General features: G+C 46.2%; 1 protein-coding gene and 1 pseudogene across 1 annotated transcript in view; both read left to right on the top strand.

Moving 5' to 3' along the window:
- The first annotated feature begins 265 nt into the window (after nucleotides 1-265).
- LOC144252639 (ruvB-like 1) lies at nucleotides 266-10759 on the top strand (annotated as a pseudogene).
- Nucleotides 10760-16607: 5848 nt separating this feature from the next.
- LOC144252638 (uncharacterized) overlaps nucleotides 16608-19995 on the top strand; it is a 61893-nt gene continuing 58505 nt past the window's right edge. Inside the window, 1 exon segment of the mRNA XM_077794837.1 lies at nucleotides 16608-16860. Coding sequence (XP_077650963.1) covers nucleotides 16608-16860 — 253 coding nt within the window.

The following is a 19995-nucleotide window of genomic DNA, read 5'->3' as shown; positions in this document are numbered from 1 at the left end:
AGAGCCCCTGGTTTCAATCCCGGGTAGCAAAAAAACACCCAGAAAAATTCTCCTCAGTGCCACCACCCCCTCAGCTCCTCATCCAGGGAGCAGAACTCCGGGGCTCATCCTTCTGTGCTCACACCCGCAGAGCAAGCTGGAAGTACTGTTGCCAGGGAAGTCAACCCAGAGCCACAGCGGGAAGTGTGTGGGTGGAACTCTACCGGCAGGTGCCATAAGCGCATGCCTGAGCCAATGGAGAGTGATAGTGTTCCAATATCCTCCAATGGGGCGCCAGCGGAGGCGGGCTCTTGCCAGCCTCCCTAGTAATGGCCGCTTGGTAATCCCTGGGGGGTCGCAGGTAGTGGCTCGTGGTTCTGCGTGGGTTGGGCTCTCGGCTGGCACCTTGAAGATCCAGGAGGTGGAGAGTACCACGAAGATGCCGCGCATTGCCTCACACAGCCACGGGAAGGGGCTGGAGCTGGATGAGAGCACCCTGGCCAAGCAGGCAGCTGTGGGGCTCCTGGGGCAGGAGAACCTGCGAGAGGGGCAGCGAGAGGGGCCGGGGGCTTGGGAGCACGGGACCGTCCTAATATTCCCCAGGACTCAGTGTCACTTTAGTGACCTGGGTTGACCCAGGTGCGTTCCCCGCAGAGCCATACTGCGGCCCTTTTTGTGTTTATTCTGAGACAAGTTCTTGCTGAGCTGCTGAGCCTGGCCTCCACCTTGCAGTCCTCCTGCCTCAGCCTTCAGGTGCCCTGGAATGACAGGCCTGTGCCACCGTGCCCTGACCAACCATCCTTTTTTCAGTCAGGTCTACTTTTATTAAGTGGCAACTGTACCAAATCCCAGCACTTATGGTAATTATTATTATTATTATTATTATTTTATTTTTTCAGAAAAAATGGCCCATCCATTGGCCACCCAGTTTAGTAATGACAGCTGGGGGTTTGCACTCCATAACCTCTAAGCTGCTGGACCATAGAGTCATGGCCCGTGGTCTCCCTGAAGGCTGAGCAGCTACAGAAACCTGCAATTTACATGAACTTGTGACTATGGCCTCCGAGCCTCCTATTAACAGAAAAGGTCAAAGAAAAGCCTCTGGTTTCTTGTCTATGTCTTTTTTGGGGGTGTGGGGGGTGCCAGGGATTGAACTTGGGGAGCCCTCGACCCCTGAGCCCCTCTACAGCCCTATTTTGCATTTTATTTAGAAACAATGTCTCTCTGAGTTGCTCAGGGCCTCACTTTGGCTGAGGCTGGTTTTGAACTGATATCCTCCTGCCTCAGCCTCCCGAGTCCCTGGGATCACAGGTGTGGGCCACTCTGCCCAGCAGACTTTTCTCTCTCACCTCCACTGTTGGGGCATCCAGAGCAGTGCCTGGAAGGTGCTGGCATCCAGGGTTGGTTGGACCAGTCTGTGAATTGTTTGGACCAGGGACTGCATTTTTTCCCCACTGAAACACAGTAATAGTGACCATTTCGTCCCTCTGTGCTGCAGGCAGGTGATGGCATAGAAGAGTTCATCAAAAGCAAGAAGATGGAAGGAAGAGCCGTGCTGTGGGAAGGACCTTTGAGAACTGGAAAAGTCTTTGTGTTCTCATTGATTTCTGCTGCCCAAGAGGACTATCCTCACGTAGAAGCCAAATGGAATATACATCTTAACTAGTCTTTGTTTTTTGACGTGGGTCACATGTGTGTTTCAGAAAGGAATCTGATCCCAAACTCATGCTTCTTGAATGAAAATCATCCTGGCAAGAGGGGGAGAAAAGTCCTTTGAGGGGTCTGGTCACTGGGATGGTTCTTGAACTCTTTCAAGTCTCCTTTGCTTGGGAAATATATCTCTTTTTCTTTTCTTTTCTTTTTTTTTTTTTTTAACCAGTGATTGAACTTGGGGCACTCAACCACTGAGCCACATCCATTTTTTGTATTTTATTTAGAGCCAGGGTGTTGCTAAAGTTGCTGAGGGCCTTGCTAAGTTGCTGAGGCTGGCCTCCAACTTGTGATCCTCCTGCCTCAGCCTCCTGAGAGATAGGATTGTATGTTTGCACCATCGTGCCCAGCTGAAAATCCATTTCTGTTGGTCCAGGGCCTCCTAAAAATTTGTGACAGCCTATGGCTGTGTCTCAGTGGTAGAGCACTTGCCTTGCACGTGGGAGACTCTGGGTTCAATCCTCAACACCATATAAAAATAAAGAAGTGAAATAGAGGTATTGTGTCCAACTACAACTAAAAAATTAATATTAAAAATTAAAACAAAGATATTATGTCCATGAACAATTAAAAAAAATATTAAAAACATCTTCTGTGGCACATTATTGGAAGGGGAAAATGAGTCATTCAGTATTTTTTTGAATGCAAAATTTGCCCACCACTATTTTGGCTACGAGCATAATTGACAAATAACAGAAACGTTCTTTTGATCTTCAAGGGGCTTCTAGTGTTTTCCGGGCAGAGAAACAGGAAGTCTCCTGATGGCACAAAATGCCTCAGTTGCATGCTGAGCTTCAAACTGTGGGCTGATTTTATTTATTTAATTATTTTTAAAGAAAGAGAGAGAGAGAGAGAGAGAGAGAGAATTTTAATATATATATATATATATATATATATATATATATATATATATATATATATATATTAGTTTTTGGCGGACACAACATCTCTGTATGTGGTGCTGAGGATTGAACCCGGGCTTCACGCATGCCATAGGAATGTGCTACTGCATGGGCCACATCCCCAGCCCCTGCTGACTGATTTGAAATGCTGGAATTGGGCAGAGGGTTTGATAATTCCCCTGGAGTTGGGCTTTTCAGGGGACAAAAGAGGACACACGGTGCAGCTACTTGGGATCTGCAAGGGGATTGACCAGATCCTCAGGCTTCCCAGAGCTCCTGGTCTGGGCATGGCTTGTTCTCTGGAAGGGCCTCTTGGCATAAGAGAGTAGGAGCCTGCACTCCTGTATGTAAAGAAGTGGGCTCTTACCAGATGTGGTGGCCCCTGCCTGTTATCTCAGTGACTCTGGAGGCTGAGATAGGAGGATCACATGTTGGAGGCCAGCCTCAGCAGTTTCACCAGGCTCTAAGTGAATTAATGTGACCCTGTTCAAAAATAAACACCCTAAAGTTATGGGCTGCATCTTGGTGGGTATTGATTGATCAGCTGGGAGGCCTGGGGCCGGCTCCTGACCTTTCAGAAGCAGAAACACAATCAACTGTGAAATAAAAGCTTGAATTCTAATTTTGAAGTTGTACATATGGAGTTGCCAGGGTGTGTTGTGTGGTGTCTGATGGTGGATGAAGAAGTCCTGTGTCTGGGGGAAGTTTTTTGAGGCTGGAATGCCATACAGCATGCACTTACAGGAATATTAGCTTGTTCAAGTCATCTTCCATTTTTTGGGGGGGGGTTACCAAGAATTGAACCCCAAGAATTGAACCCAGGAGCTCTTGACTCTTCAGCCCCATCCTCGGCCCTTTTTACATTTTATTTAGAGACAGGGTCTCACTTAATTGCTTAGGCCTTCACTTTTGCTGAGGCTAGCCTCCAACTCGTGATCCTCCTGCCTCAGCCTCCGGAGTCACTTGGATCACAGGCCTGCGTCACAGCACCAGCATGATAGTAGTTTCCTTTGGTGCTGTTTCTCTCAGTGTTATTTGGTACTTTTTGCCTTCCACTGTTGCTCTTAAGATGTCTGATTTTCAGGGTTGGAACCTTTCTTTCTGGATGTTTTGGAGGTACTTTTGGATAGGGCGCCCTCCCCTGATTTCCCTTTCTTGATGTCCACAGGGCTTTCTGAGTCTCATTGTTTGGTGTTGTTTGTTTGGACACTCATCAGCTCTGAACCCCTGAGTTGTGGACTTTTCCTGTTCTCTCTGTGCTGTTTCTGGAAGTCCAGCTAGGTGAGAGCAGCTCTGCAGCGATTTTTCAACCTGGGCCGATTTGTCCCCCAGGAAATATTTGCCAGTATTTGGAGAATCGTCTCTTGTGGTTTTCAAAACATGGTGAGGGGACTCCTGGTATCTAATGTTAGAGGCCAGTGATGCTGCCAAGCAACCTGCACTGCAAGGCTGTTCCCAAAAAACAGAGGAAATACTGAGTTATCCTTTTTTTTTGGGGGGGGGGGCTACCAGGGATCAAATGCAGGGGTACTTAACCCCTGAGCCCTGTCCCCAGCCCTTTTTGTATTTTATTTAGAGAAAGGGTCTTGCTGAGTTTTTCAGGGCCTTGCTAAGTTGCTGAGGCTGGCATCCAACTAGTCATACTCCCACCTCAGCCTCCCAAGCTGCTGTGATGACATGCATGCACCCACACATACTGCTCTCAGTTTCTTAATCCATAAAATACAAGTTAGTAGGCTGCGATTGTGGCTCAGCAGTAGAGCGCTCACCTAGCATGGGCAGGACCTGGGTTCGATCCTCAGAACCACATAAAGATAAAGGCATTGTGTTGTGCCCATCTACACCTAAATCAGTTATATCAGTTCAGTTACCTATATCAGTTCATTATTTGTTGCTAAAGGGAGGGGTGCTTAACTTTATAATGGCTTGATTTTTGAGCATTTTTTAAGATTTAATTTGTTCCCCTAATTTAGGGCTGGAACAAAATTAAACTTGTTTTGAAGAAAAAAATTAAAAATAAATAATGCGACCCTGTTCAAAAATAAACAACATAAAGGTCTGGGATGCATCTTGGTTGGTATTGATTCATAAGCTAGGAGGCCTGATAATATTAAAATATTAAAAAAATACAGGTTAGACTTTCAAGGTGAGAGGCTGTGAAAAGATCAGTGAGATCTATAGAGCTCCATAGGAAAGGGTAGGTATATGTGGCTTTCTTAGATGAGTTTTTTTTTAATAATATCATATTTTTTAGTTGTAGTTGTGTATTGGACACAATATCTTCATTTTATTTATTTATTATTATGTGGCACTGAGGATGAAATCCAGGGCCCTGCACATGCTAGGTGAGTGCTCCAACATTGAGCCTCATCCCCAGCCCAGGCCCTTCCATGAGTTTTTAATTGGAGAAAGCTGGGCAAACATGGAGCCATTCTTAACCAAGTATTGATCCTATTTGAATGAAAGGGTATTGGTCGCCCCTTCAGTATTAGGTGGAGGGAGGCAGGGATTCTGTTCAGAGGGACATTTGTCTCTGCCTTTGGGACATTTCCATATCCGCTCACAGGGAGCCTGATGACCGCCTGCCAGCACAGCAGAAGTCCTCTGTGGCCTCCCCTTTTGTCAGGAGAGCAGTGACCCTCATCTCTTCTTCTTCTTCTTCTTCTTCTTCTTCTTCTTCTTCTTCTTCTTCTTCTTCTTCTTCTTCTTCTTCTTTAAGGAGGGACAGCAGGGATTGAACCTGGGGCACCTAACCATGGAGCCAACTCCCAGCCCTGTTTTGAATTTATTTGGAGACAGGGTCATACTGAGTTGCTCAGGGTCTCACTGGTCTGCTGAGGCTAGCCTACAGTTTGTGGTCCTCCTGCCTCGGCCTCCCTAGTTGGGATGACAGGCATGGGCCACCACTACCTGTAGTGTTGCTCTCCACTCATGATGGTGTCTCCAGGTTGTGCTGTAAGGTGACTTGTCAGTTCTTGTGCTGTGGCAGTTTGATGTAAGAAGGTTGTTGGTGGGGAGGAGATGGATGTGGAGAGAAGGATGGTCCCACTTCTCACCATGTTCCCATTGGCCGTCCCTCCCAGGGCTGCAGATAAAGGAGGCCAAGGATGTCTACAAGGGGGAGGTGACCAAGCTCACGCCATGTGAGACCAAGAACCCCATGGGTTGCTATGGCAAGACAATCAGCCACGTGATCATAGGGCTCAAGACAGCCAAGGGCAACAAGCAGCTCAAGGGGAGTCCATCCTAAGCCCTGTCCTCAGCACTGTGGCATCAGGCAATTGGTGTGACCTCTGTGTCCTCCTTTCCTTGGCCTCTGCACTGTTGATGCCACATGGGACACTCAGGATAACACCGTGTAGTATAAAGGGACACCTTGTAGAGGGCTTGGACATAGGTCCATTCATGAGGCAGCTCTTCCTTTGCTCATTGCTCCTGGGAGTTGTGTAGTTAAGTCAAGAAATTGCTTCTGCCTTCTCGTCCCCCACATGATGACCATTGGCCAGCCAGGCACAGTGGAGCATGTCTTTCATCCCAGCTGCTCAGGAGGCTGACGCAGGAGGATCACAAGGTGGAGGCCAGCCTCATCAACTTAGTCAAGGCCTGAGCAGCTCAGGGAGAGCCTGTCTCTAAATAAAATACACAATGGTGCTAGGGATGAGCCTCAAGTATAAGTCACCCCTCGGTTCAATTCCCAACACTATCCCCTCACCTCTCCAAAAAGTCAAATTGGACATAATTTTGTTTTCTTTTTCAAAATGTTTTTACTCATCCACTGTGTTATGATTGACTCACACTAGCTCTGTACCTGTCCCCTGCTGCATAGCCAGGTCCCCTGCTGCGGACTTGGGGAGGTATTTTACCTGTGGCTCCTCACAGCTATGTGCCTGTGTGCGCAGACACCATGAATCTCATTTCCCCTGTTTTCCAGATCAAGGCCACAGGCTCAGAAAGAGGCTCAACAGTCATCCTGCGTCCAGTGCTGGCTGAGGGGCAGGGTGACTGCGAGTCCCCTGGTGCTGGGTGATCCCTATTAGTCCTCTGAGCTCTCTGGGACTCAGTTTCTCATCTCCAGACCACTCTCCATCCACCATAGAATCTCTCCATCTTTACTCCTTTTATAATTTGATGATTCTTTGATTTTCTGAGGTGGTTTCTTGGTCACTGGTTTATGGAGATCATGAAAATATCACTTTTTCCAAGGGCTATTTTTCTCTTTCTTAATGGGGCCTTCATCTCAGGAGCTTGGCTCCACAAACCTCTCTCTCTCTTTTTAATTCCTCACCACATCCTGTCCACTGTGGATTAATGAGATTCTGAGAAGGTGGCCCCTTCTCAGGAATGACACCTTGAGCCAGTTCATCTGGAAAATCAATCGTATAAAAGGGCCTGAGATGAAAAGAGAAAAATTGTCCTCTTCCATGTAGGAGAGAGGACACAGGAACACAGTGGAAATTTGAGCCATCCATTGGTCTGCTTTGTCCAGCTTCTCAAAAAAGAGGCTAAATCAGAAGAGGAAAATTGTCTTCCAAAACGAAGGTGGTGCCCACCTCTAATCCCAGTAGTTCAGGAGGCTGAGGCAGGATGACCTCGAGTTCAAAGCCAGCCTCAGCCAAACCCAGGACCTAAGCAACTCAGTGAGACCCTGACTCTAAATAAAATGCCAAACAGGGCTGGGGAAAGGGCTTGGTGGTCGAGGGACCCTGAGTCCAATCCCTGGTACACCCAGCCCCCAAAAACCCAAGTCCTTCTGGGAAGTTTTTCAACAAGGATGAGATATTGGGACAGAAGGACATCAGGTGTGTTGTGTGGAGATGTGAAGTTCGAAGGAGGCTTATGAATCTTGACCTGGGGCTCCCCAGCCCTGTTCCTGTTTGCACAGTGCCCAAGGAGGCCAGAGAGGCTGTGTCCTGGCAAGCTCCTGGAAGCTCTGTTGGGGTGCAGTTGTGAACACAATCCACCCATTTTAAGTGTGTGTGGCCCACAGGATTTTGATGCATGACACAGTTCACACTCCCCATCTTAATTCTAGAACATTGTCATGCCCTTCCAAGGGACCTCATTCCCATAAATGGCCTCCTGCTGTCCCTCCCCCTGGCCTTGGCCACCACATACCAACTTTTATTCTGGATTGGCCTTTTGGGGTCCCCCTCCCGCCGAGGGAGCCCTGCATTGGGTGTTAGTCTGTGTCATGTCCCCCGCTGCCTCCCTTTAACACTGGACTCTGTCTGGGGCAGAGATCAGTTTTGTTTTCACAGGGTGGCCATCTGTAGCAGCTTCTCTGGAAGCTCAGCCTCAGGACCTGTCTGCCAGCTGGGTCCTGCAGAGGCTGCAGTCCTTACCCAGGGCACATCCCTGGGGAAGAGCAAGGCCCCGTAGAGCCCGTCAACCTGAGATGTGTGTGCACAGCCCCAGGAGCCAGGAGGTGCTAGGATTTGCTTTTTTCTGGTCCTGGGGTTCTAACCCAGGGCCCTGGTCATATTGAACTAGTGCTCTGCCACTGAGATGTGCCCCAGCCCCAGGGCCTAGCTATGTGTTCTAGACAGGCCTCCACCTTGGTGATCCTCCATCCTGGACTCCTCTGTGGGTGGTTCTGGGTGCTGTCACATAGATGAGGAGACCAAGGCCCAGAGAGCCGGAATCATGGGCCACGTCAAATGCAGCCTCAGGTGGCTAAGCAGGAAGCTCTGGTGTCCCTAATCCAAGGACTGGAGCTGTAGTGGTGATACTGGGGGGTGCCGTGGGGCGTGGCCATGGACACATGTCCCCTCTAAGGGCAGCTGGGTCCCTATGAGAATGCTCCTACAACTTTTTAACCCCTGAAGGCAAGGCAAGGAAGAGTAATGGTGATATTCTCTTGTCTCCTGCAGGCAGACATGGTCACCCTCAGGTTCACCTCCGGGTGTTCTAAGCCCCCAGTCCAGGCTCTTGTGCCCTGCCACATACACTCATACCCACCCACTCCTAGGGTCGCTGTCTACCTCAAATCTCTGTCTCTCTCTCTCTGTCTCTCTCTCTCTCTCTCTCTCTCTCTCTCTCTCTCTCATTTTTAGTCCTGTGAACTGAACCCGTAGTGCTTAAGCAGGGAGACAGAAGCCTGCCCTTTTTACTTTGCTTTGTATTGTTTTGAGACAGAGTCTCCCCTTGCTAAATTGCTGAGGGTGGCCTCCAACTTGGCAATCCTTCTGCCTCAGCCTCCTGAGTCCCTGGGATGACAGGTGTGCACCACTGTGCCTGGCAACTCAGGTCTCTTACTGAAAGTTGACTTCCCTTGGGATCAGAAGGAACTGGAACATGCATCATGGTTGTCTGAGTCCCCCTTTGTCTGGTTTGGTTTGGTTTTACCTGAACCCTAGCATTTTTGAAAGTCTGCAGAAGGAGCGATTGGAGGCCAGGGACATCATCTACCTGGAATGTATGCTCCCTGGGGACAGCGCCACGCCAGAGGGTCTGCCAGAGGGAGACCTGGGTGACTAGGGCGTCACTGTGATCAGCAGGGGTTGGTGGGGGAAGGTCAGCAGCTGTCCCTTTACTTAAGTCACCTTGGCTTTTCTCTGTCTTCCTCTCCTGGTGACTTCAGCAGGCAGAGTGTGCAAGACCAAACCCTGTGGGGGACAGGGACCAGACAGCCTTCGCCCCTTCCCGCTGCACCAGGCAGCGTCTTCCATCTTCCTTTATCTCCCTGGTGTCCTTCCCTGAGTCCTGAGCCTGGGGACTGCTCCAGGTGGCTCCTACTCTATCTGCTGCTGCATCCCATGGTGGCTGCACCTCCCTGGTGCATGGATGAGCCTCAGGCCTCGTGTCACCCATAAATCACAACCTAGAACAGCCCAGGTCCCCGGCTCCAGTGAGTCCCCTGGATGCTCCTTTTTCAGGAATGAAAAGTAAGGGAAGAGAGTCTTCAGAAAGTCTCAGGTGTTGCCCGGGCGGGTCTGGGATCCCATTGTGGCACCAGGCTGTGGGGCACAATCGGAGGGCGCCATTGGGGGCCATCGGTGGGCAGCGGAGACCTTTCTGTCACTGAGCTCTGTGTGGTCTTGATTCCCCATGGCTCTGCTGGCAAAGGCAGAGGCCGAGGAGTTCACCCTGGAGCCTGATGAGGACATGCCCTGCCCAAGGGCAACGTGCACAAGAAGAAGGAGGTCATCCAGAATGGAATGTTGCATAACCTGGATGTGGCCCATGCTAGGCCCCAGGGACAGGCCCTGCTGGTCCAGTGCATGCCCAAGGCCCTGGGAACCAGTGTTCAGGGCCATGCTTTCCTCCTAGTGGCCCTCTGGGAGGCTCATCCATGAGGACGACATGAGCTTCGGCCCCTTTGTCCCAATGTCCAGATGCTGTCACAGCTGATCTCTGGGCATTGTCTGCCCCTGGCCATCTGCCAGCCTGCTTGGGGCTGCTCTCCACCCCGGGCTGGGGGTTCCTGGAGGGAGCCTTCACAGGGCTTCAGACAGCCTCACAGAGGCTCTGGCCTCTGCAGAGCCTGAGCTCCGAGTTCTCTAGCTCTCAGCTGGTGCTGCTCTGGGTCCCGATGCACAGAGAGTCAGGTTTGCTCTTCATCCTGAAGGGGGCCTCCTCCTCCCCACCAGGAACTGGCTTTCTGCTGGGAATCTGGTTTTGCTTTTTGTCCCTTGGAGCTTTGCCTGGGAGAGGCCAGAGACTCTTGGGATTGGAGTTTCTTCCTACCTGGTCAGAGTTTTTTTAATTTTTATTTATTTATTTATTTTGTACTGAAGCTTAAACCCCAGGATGCTTACCCATGGAGCCCCATTTATAGCCCTTTTTCTATTTTAATTAGAGACAGGGTCTTGTTGAGTTGCTCAGGACCTCACTAAGTTTCTTAGCCTCCCAAATTGCCAGGATTTTTAAAGACACGTGCCACCATGCAAGACTCTGCTTGATTCTTGCTGGTCAGGGGAAACCTCAAGGGGATCCCTCTGAGTTCAGGAGCCCCTCATCCTTCTCAGAGGTGCTGTGCTGGGCCTGTCCACCTCAGGCTTCCAAGTTGAGTGACATCAGGGACCTGCAAGAGGCAGGACCATGGGCCTTGGTAGCAGCCTTAGAATGTCCTCTCTCCTACAGGGGGACAAGACATCCTGTGCATGATGGGCCAGTTGATGAAGCCAAAGAAGATAGAGATCACAGGGAGGATGTGTGGCAAGGCCTGAGCCCAGAGGTGAGTTGAGGCCCTGCCTCTGACATGCTCCTGGCTCTGAGCGTCCCCCACCACTCAGCTCTGAGTCTGCTTTCCCTTTAGAAGCCGTGACCACACTGTGTGCTCTGGCCCAGCTGAGGTCAGCATCTGCTTCTTTTGAGGTCCCAGAAAGGTCGCAACTTTGACACCAGGCTGTGGGTCTCCCTTGCTCCTTTGTGCACTTATTATTATTATTATTATTATTATTATTATTATTATTATTTTATGCCGGTGATTGAACTCAGGGGCCCTTGACCACTGAGCCCCGTTCCAGTACTTTAATTTTTTTTTTAGAGACAGGGCCTGGCGGAGTTGCTTAGGCCCTTGCTAGGTTGGTGAGGCTCTAACTTATTATCCTCCTGCCTCAGCCTCCCCGGCTGCTGGGATGACAAGCATGTGCCATCGCACCTGGCTCTTACCCAGTCTTATGTTCTTCTTGGGCCCATTACCACTTTACTCTCTGAAAACGTAAGTTCAACATTTATCCACTGTTGCCTTGAGGCCTCGCAGAAGCCTAAGCTTCCTCCATGAGTGGCCAAGAGCAGATCTGTCTCTGAAGTCGGTGTTGACAGCCCTGCATCATGGCTCTGGGTGAGGACAGGCCTCAGATCCCAGTTCTTTGGGAACAGCTCCAACTTGAAGACAGGGGGCACTGGTTTGGAAGGTGAGGGCTGGGGACTTTGCTGTTCTGCAGGGGCTGGTGGTTCTGGGCCGAGGCTGGGCCTACTCTGACCCTCCTTGCTCAGGTTTCCTGGGGAGAGGATTCTAACTGCACTTGATAGAAAGTTAATGAACCTGAGCATTGTCACACAGGGCCCCCCAAAGGTCTCTTTGACTGAGTACAGCAGAGGAGAATTCGCATATGAAAATGCATCTCCCTGGGGCTCCCAACTGGGGTATCTTGGCATCAGGCTTCGGGCTAGATGGGGCAACTCCTGGACACTGCACCCCACATAGCTCCTTGGAAGGCTTTTTGTGGCATTGGGGGGCGATGATGCCTGCTTTCTTTTTTTTTTTTAAATGAAGGTACAGGGATTCAACTCAGGGGCTCTTGAACCCTGAGCCTCGTCCTCAGCCCTATTCTGTATTGTATTCAGAGACAAGGTCTCAACTGGGTTGCTCAGGTCCTTACTAACTTGCTGAGGCTGGCCTCCAATTTGCAATCCTCCTGCCTCAGTCTCCTAGTCTGCTGGGGTTATAGGCATGTGCCACAACACCTGGCATGATTCTTGTTTTCAAATGATGACGCCAAACCTGGAATGGGTCCAGTACCAGCCTGCGGTCAGAGAGCCAGTAGGAGAACCAGGCTGCAGGGTTGGGTCTGGAGGGAATTGAGGTGTGGAAAAGAGAGCAGGTGACATTTCAGAGTTCAACCCAGTAGCCCCAGAAACAGTGATTTGTCAAACTGTGAGAGTGGAGCCAGTGTTGTGGTGGAGAGCTCAGTAGGCGCACCAGCTCTAGGGAGTAGTCCCACATCAGATCAGGCTGGAGGGATGAGGAGGCTCAAGCCCTCGGGGACCCATATCACACCATCAGGTGCCCTAGTTCCCACCTGGAGCACTAGACTTAATGCAGGACTAGACTTACCATGTGCCCTGCTGTGCTTTTTGAGTTTGTCCTTGCTACTGTCCTCTTCTTCCCTTTGGGGCTAGTTGTGTTGCCCCTGTGTAGTTGTGTCTTGGAAACATGTTGATTTTCTTTTGATTATTAATGAGGATTGCAGACAATGCAGATACAAAAGGTTTCATCATGCTGCTTTGCTTCCACCCATGACAGTCAGTTACTGAAGAGGCAAAGAGGTGGGAGAGGAAAAGGCTTCATTGGCAACAATCCAGCATTTCAGAGATGAATGGCTAACTTTCCAATCTGGAACAGTTGGTTGTCAACCACAGAACCAAGGCTCCTCTCCTTGATATTGAATTATCAAGCCCACTTTGCTACTGAGCAGTGAGGTTTGTACCCAACAGAACCTGCTTACACACATAAGTGAAAGTGGGTGTGATACTTTCACTTACATGCAGAAGAGAAATAAAGGGAGGACAATATATGACATGCATTGAAATCTTACTTATAACCAGAAATTTCAGCTGTGGGGAAAGACAGCACGTGTTCGAGTGCTTGCACCTGCTGCTAGTGAAGAAGCTTGAGTTGGTTAAAGAAAGAAAGAAAGAAAAAGTACTAGGATCTAGTTCAAACAAGAAAATCCAAGAGGGAGATGAAGATGGAAATTAGTGTTGGGACACTTAGTGTTGGGACAACCTTATTTAAACTAATAAAAAGGAGAAACTAGATTGAACTAGGGATGACATGCCAAGGTCAATTACAGGCTGCCTCAGTCTACCCACAGGTTGTATTATGACCCTTCCATGGATCCCTTCAGTTGTCAATAATAATGTAAGGGTAAAATTTCTAAGCTGATTGTAAACTGCAAAATTAAAATATAAAAGACCCGAGCATCGCAAAGTTCCTCTGCTACACCCAGAACTTGAAATTCCTGAGATAGTTAAGACAACGCCCTACTGGCCATTTAGCCTAGGGCCCTGTGCAGTTTGTCACAGGGCCCGAACCAATCAGTTTTAATGTGTACCCCGCTTAGGAATGACCAATCACCCCCGTCAGACCTGTTCCCACCAATGAATGTACTAATCATGTCTCAGAGTTGTTGTTCAATTCCCCCCCCCCCATGTTCTGATGTATGCAAAGCCCACCGCCCTCTCCAGAAAGTGTACTTAAGCTCTGCTTAACCTCTGCTCTGGTCTCTGGGCTGCTCTCCCTTCTTGAGGGAGCACGGAGCCTCAGCGAACTGAAATGGATCCCCAATAAAAACCATTTTGCCAATTGCATGGAGCCAGTCTCTTGTGTCGTCTCTTTCTCCGACGTTCCGCCGGACCCTTACAATAACAAATATAATATTAACAAGATTGAAATTTTTAGATTCATTGGGGTGAGATTTATGTGCCATCTCATACTGTTAGCATATAGTCTATGTATACTCACTATAATTTTAAATTTATGTTGAGTTAATGTGTAGTGTGAAAAAATGAGCACTAATTTTCAGAAAGTTTCCTTATTCTCCTGAAGCACCCCTTACTACTTTGTCTTACATAATTAGAGCCAAGGGATGGAGTTTCCTATAAAATCTTTTAAATATTGTGTCTTAAAGTAATGGTCATTTAAAGCAGGCTTGATTAAACCATTTTAAGATCAAAATTCTTGTGACCAGGATGAATCTTGATGATACAGATCCATCCCACCCAAGCATTGTGTGAAGCCTAGATCCTGGCCCCCAAACACTAAATTGGTGTCCCTCAATATCTTTGATAACTAAAAATTTTTCTTAAGATCTGTTCTTCCTCTTTGAGAATACTATTAAGAACATATCCATTATCTACTTTATTTTAACAAGAAAGGGATGACAAACAACTTCTTTCTGGGAAAATTATTTTTTCTGATGTGTATGATATATAAAAAAGGCCATGATCTTGGTTAGTGACACCTTTGTCAATTATTCTAGAATCTTGGAAGGTAAGGTTGTGTTTGTCTGTGTTTAATGGGAATTCACATTATAATTGTTGACATCTAAACACTAATATCATTCTAGTAGTTTGATGTGAGAACAGAGTTGGGAAGTGACAGCAGTGTGTATGATAGCAGTTCTGAGTTGAGTAGAATATACATTCATGTCATCATTTTGGGGGGGTGGGTTACTAACTAGGGGTTGAGCCCAGAGGCACTCTACCACTGAGTTCCAGCCCTTTCTCCCCTTCTTTAACAGTACTCCACTTCTTTAACAGTCTCAAACTTGGGTTCCTCCTGCTTCAGCCTCCCAAATTATTGGGATTAACAAGCAAACAGCACCATGACCAGCTGTAATCACTTTTAAAACAACCCTTTCTACTTACTGGTGTTCATATTAGCAAATTTGGAAAATACAGATAGATGTACATAAACCAGACCTCATGGTATGACTCATTACAAATTATCTTTTCATTTGAAACACTGTTAGTTATGATAGAGAAAAATTAAAATAGCGTTTAGCTCAAGGTAGCTTCAATGTAACAAAAATTCCTTCAACTTGTTTAACTTTAAAAAGGATGTTTATTTTGACTTTTCAAAAATCTTGTAAGGTGTTTGTTGCTTATTACTATTGAAAGGTGCTGTGGAAACAAACATGTAAGTAAAGACTTCTCAGAAGAGAATATATTTTCAATTGTGTAGAGATGTATTGAATCTTTTTGACCTGAGAAGTCAGCCAAATTGAAAATAATTACTTTTTTAAAAATTTTAAGCAAGTAAAATGTCCCAGAGTAAAAGAGGTCAGTACTGTTAAAAATACTGTTAAAAATCATTACTTTTTTTCATATTCACATATTCCTAAGTAAACTAAATAAATAACAAGTTACAAAGATATCGAAAATGTTCCAGTTTCTAAGCATGGAGGAAATCTCAAATGGACAAAAACATCCATGCCTTTATGAAGTTTTACATTTGAGAGACATAAGAATTAATTGGAAAAAAAACCCAATAATTTACTATACAATTCTGTGGTTTATAATTAAGGCATTTCTTTGATTTTTAAGTTGCACATCTGAGATGGATGGAATCTTAAAATTGGCATTTTGTAACCACCTGGCAATTTTTCTTCTGAGTTGTACATAGAATAAGAATGTTCTAAGTGCCTTAAAGGTGATGGCATCTCAGAGACAATGAAATAGGAAATATATAAAAATGTCAGCTCATTGGTTAATTTTACTACCAAAAACTATTCAAAGGTGACTTGCAAAAAGAAGTTACAGATTTCTATATCCTTCTTTTTTTTGGAGGGGGGTGAGTACCAGGGATTGAAATCAGGGGCACTCAGCCACAGAGCCACATCCCCAGCCCTATTTTATATTTTATTTAGAGACAGAGACTCACTGAGTTGCTTAGTGCCTCACCATCCCTGAGGCTAGCTTTGAATTTGAGAGACTCTTGTCTCAACCTCCAGAGCTGCTGATATTACAGGCATGTGCCACCATGTTCCACTTCTAAATCTTTCTGTCTAAACTAGAATTCTTTTTTTTTTTTTTTTTTTGCAAAGGTCAACAATGTTTTATTGATGCTTGGGGGAGAGGGGAGCGCTGTGCTGCCCTGCATCCTGAGCGACTGTTTGGATCCCAGAGGTGGGGAGAGGGAGGTGGAGAGGCCTGGCAGCTAAGGCCAGCTGGCCAACCAGGGCTCATGGGTGGGCAGTAACCAAGGCTACAGCCATTGCTAAGGGCCAGAGCCAATCAGGGCTCACCTGGGCTGTTTCAAAAATCTCCCTGCAGCGCATGGGGGAGGGGAGGCCAGAAAGGCGTGTGGGGGAGGGGAGGTAAAGTCGTGGCCCAGGGGGATGGTCCCCCTCCACATTGTCCCCAGTGGGGGCGGGGCGCTCACTTGCAGCCCTTGGGCACCTTGGGGACACTGGACTTGGCTGCCTTCTTCAACTTCTTGCTCCCCCCGCTGCCTTCTTGGCCTTGGTGCTGCTGCTGTTGCTGACCTTGTCCTTGGTGGCAGCGGCCTTCGGGGGTGCATGCTTGTTGGCTGCGGCACCCTTGGTGGGTCAGGGGTTTGCGTGGCGCCATGCTACTGGCTTCTTGGGTTTGTGCAGAGCAGGTGCGGAAAAGGGGCGCACCTTTAGCTGGCTGCCAGCTTTTGGCAATGGAGCTTGAAGGAGCCCGTGGCACCTGTACCCTTGACCTACAGTAGCAAGTCATTCTGCACCAGCATCCACCAAGTACTTGAGGTAGGTGCAGCTGTTCTTCTGGTGGAACCCCACCACCTTCCTGGCCTCTGCATAGATGGCTGCCAGCGACAAGCCGCTGCTCGCCCAGCCTGCTGACGTCTCCACCACCAGCTGGCTGTACTTGCCCAGCTGGTTCTTCTTGCAGCTGCCCTTACACTTGGGGCAACCACGGCCCTTGTCTCTGCCCCCCCACGCATCGCCGCCCGCCTCCCATGGCCCCCTCGGGGCCCAGGAGTGGCAGGGCCTCCTCCAGCTCCACCGACATGGTGGCCAGCGGGTTGGTGGCAGGAGGTGCCTGGAAGAGGAAGGTGAGGGGGGGTGCTCAGGGCACAGGTCCTGGGGCTGGGCGGCAGGGCTCGGGACAGATGGACGAGTGCCATAGGGGAGCCAGGGTGGGAGTCCAGGGCAGCTCTGGGGCTCAGGGAGGGTTCCAGCTCAGTCCGAATCCCGCCGCTGCTGCGGCACCGCTGCTCCAAAGCTGCTCGCCTTCTGAGCGAGTGCGCTGCACTCTGCTAAACTAGAATTTTTTATTCAGAAGATTCCTATACAGATCTTTCTCTTTGTGTAAAACAAATGGAAGATCAGTGTTCATTAACCTGAGAACAATTTGTTTTTTGAAAAGGGATTGAGGGAAACAAACTTCTTGGTGCTTTTCCATGAAAGCACATGGTGGGCAGTTAATGCATTTGAGGTTTAGTTGTTCAGACAACACAGGCAGAATTTATGAAATATTGATTATTTTTGTTTCTTTGCCCTATTCCTGAAAGTTTGTAGGTCCACTTATAAATTTTTTCAAGTGAGACATCCTTAAGTTGAATTTCAATGATTCATAGTTGTTATTGTTTTTATAAGAATGTATTTGAAAACATTTATTCTCTGTGTACACAGTTTATGTAGGAAACTAGCTCCATGATATATCTTGGCTAGGAAGCCTGTATAAGGACTTTTTCCATCTGATACTGTGTACAGGTTTCATGGGAAACTCAACCATATGAAGGTTACATACCTTTTTCCCCCAGGTGGACTTCAGCTTTGCTTATCCAAGTGTGGTCCTACATCCTGGAACTTGTTTGAAATGCAGACTGGTGGTGTACATGAACCTGTGGGAAGAACCAGAAAAGATATGTGACTCTCAGACTTGAGGGTATTACCAGGATTGCTGGACTAGTACAAAGTTTCTGATTCAGTAGTCTGGGTGGGAGCCTGAGAATTTTAATTTTAACAAGTTATCAAATGATGCTGATGCTGCTGGTACAGGGGCCATACTTGAAGAACCATTATACTTGAGTGTCCTCATTGTACATTTTTCTCCCCTTTCCAAATTTCTTACTCATTCAAATAGCTTTTTAAAGACAGATTATCATATTCTTTAACTTGATTGAAGAGGAAAAAAGCATTTTTTTTGCAATGACCACACCAAGATTGCTTTTCAGCATCTAATTTCAGAGCAAAAAAATCTCTTTAAACCTTAGTTTTAAGTCTTATCTACGGGTCTCTCTTTCTCTTCTTTCTGTAAGTATTCTTTTTAATGTTTAAAAATTCTTTTAATGTAGATAACATGTTCTTATTATTCAAAAGTTAAAATGACACAGGCATGCTTGGGAAAATGTGATTTCCAACTGCTTTTGCCCCTCCTTCACCCCTCTTTCTTAGATAACCACCTTTAATTTATTTCCCATAGATGTCAATTGTTTCATTTTATAGTAGGAGAAATGCCAGTGTACTCTATTCTTTTTATATAAAATGTAGTATACTATGTAAGTAATTCTATCCTATGGCTTTTTCTTTATATGCTCTTGAGATTTTTTCCTATTAGTATTTATTTAGAAATAATATAATATTTGTTTATAGGAAACACTTTTTTAAAAAACAGCTGTGTTTAAGCAGTGTCTATTAAGTGCCTTGTTTACTTAGACAGCCCCCGTGGTTTGTGTTTGGGTTGTTTCTAGGTTTATCACAGACCATACTATAGTGAAACAGCTTGTATAGATATTATTTTATACATGTGCAAGTACATCTGTGAGATACATTCCTAGAAGTGGGATCACTGCACCAGTGGGCAGTGAATTTATAATTTAGTTAAATGCTTCCTTTCTTAGGAGTTGCACCATTTTAAACTCCCACAAGTACAGTTGCTCCTCATTATCCATGGAGAATTGGTTTGAAGACCCCTTTGTGGATACTGAAATACAAGGATGCTTAAGGCTTTTATATAAAAAGCATAATATTTGCATATAACCTATGCACTTTCTCCACATACTTTAGATTGCTTAGAAGATGTAATACAATATAAATACCATGTAAATAGTAGTTACACTGTATTGTTTAGGGACTAGTGACAACAAAAAAGTTGGTATGTGTTTAGTATGACAATTTTAAAAAAATATTTTCACCTATGATTGTTGAATCCAGTCTGAATACCACAGATACAAGAGAGCATATTGCAGTGTATGAGAGAGTTCCTATTTTTCTGGGGCCTTTCCAATGTACTGTGTACAACCCTTGAATTTGTTAACAGTTTGATAGATGAGAATTATCAATATAGAGTAGTTTAATGTGAATTGTTATTATTATTTATAAGGCTGAGCATATTATGCTCAAAAACTAATTGTATTTTTTTTTTCTTGTTAACTCTCTGTTAATGGGTTTTTTCACATTTTTGTTTTGGGTTGTTTTTTTCCCATTATCAATTTCTAGAAATTTGTAAATTGGAGGGATTAGCCCTCTGTGATATCAATTATAGTTTTCCCCAGATTGTCACTTATTTTATTTACCTTCACATATTTTGATATTCAAAAGTCTTACATTTTTTCTTTGAATATTACAGTTTATATTAATCATTATGGTATCTTGATTTTTAAAAAATCTTTCTTTATTTCCATGTGGTGCTGAGGGTCAAACCCAATGCCTCACAAGTGCTAGGCAAGCACTCTATAACTGAGCTATAGCCCCAGCCAAGGTATCTGAAGTTTAAGTCACTGAAAGGCCTCCAAGATTTTTAGAATTTGCCCTATGGTATCACTTTTACATTTATATTTTCAAGTTAGGATTTATTCTGGTGTTCAGAATGATGCATAGGTTCAACTTTATCTTTTTCTGTGTGCCTGTTATTTTCACCTGTTGATTTTAGAGACCTTCTTTGAATCTCTTATGATATTGTTAACTTTTGGATGTACTGGGATGTCTCTGGGGTTTGTATTCTATTAGTCTTTTTCTTCATATAACAGTATCACATTATTGGTTTTTATAAAAGTTTTAATATTTTTTAAAACTAGTTTCCCCTTGTTGCTTTTCATATTCCTGGGAATTCTTGCTTGCTTATTTTCCCATGAGTACTTTTAAACTGTTTTGTCTAGTTCCAGAAAAACAGAAATCTAAAGGAAATAAACATCAGATTAAATGTATACATTTAAAATCTATTTAACTTCTTCAAACTTTTTGTT

Source organism: Urocitellus parryii, unplaced genomic scaffold (genome assembly GCF_045843805.1).
Source record: "Urocitellus parryii isolate mUroPar1 unplaced genomic scaffold, mUroPar1.hap1 Scaffold_49, whole genome shotgun sequence".
Taxonomy (NCBI): domain Eukaryota; kingdom Metazoa; phylum Chordata; class Mammalia; order Rodentia; family Sciuridae; genus Urocitellus; species Urocitellus parryii.
The sequence above is the reverse complement of the archived record's forward strand: the minus strand, read 5'-3'. Positions and strand labels throughout refer to the sequence as shown.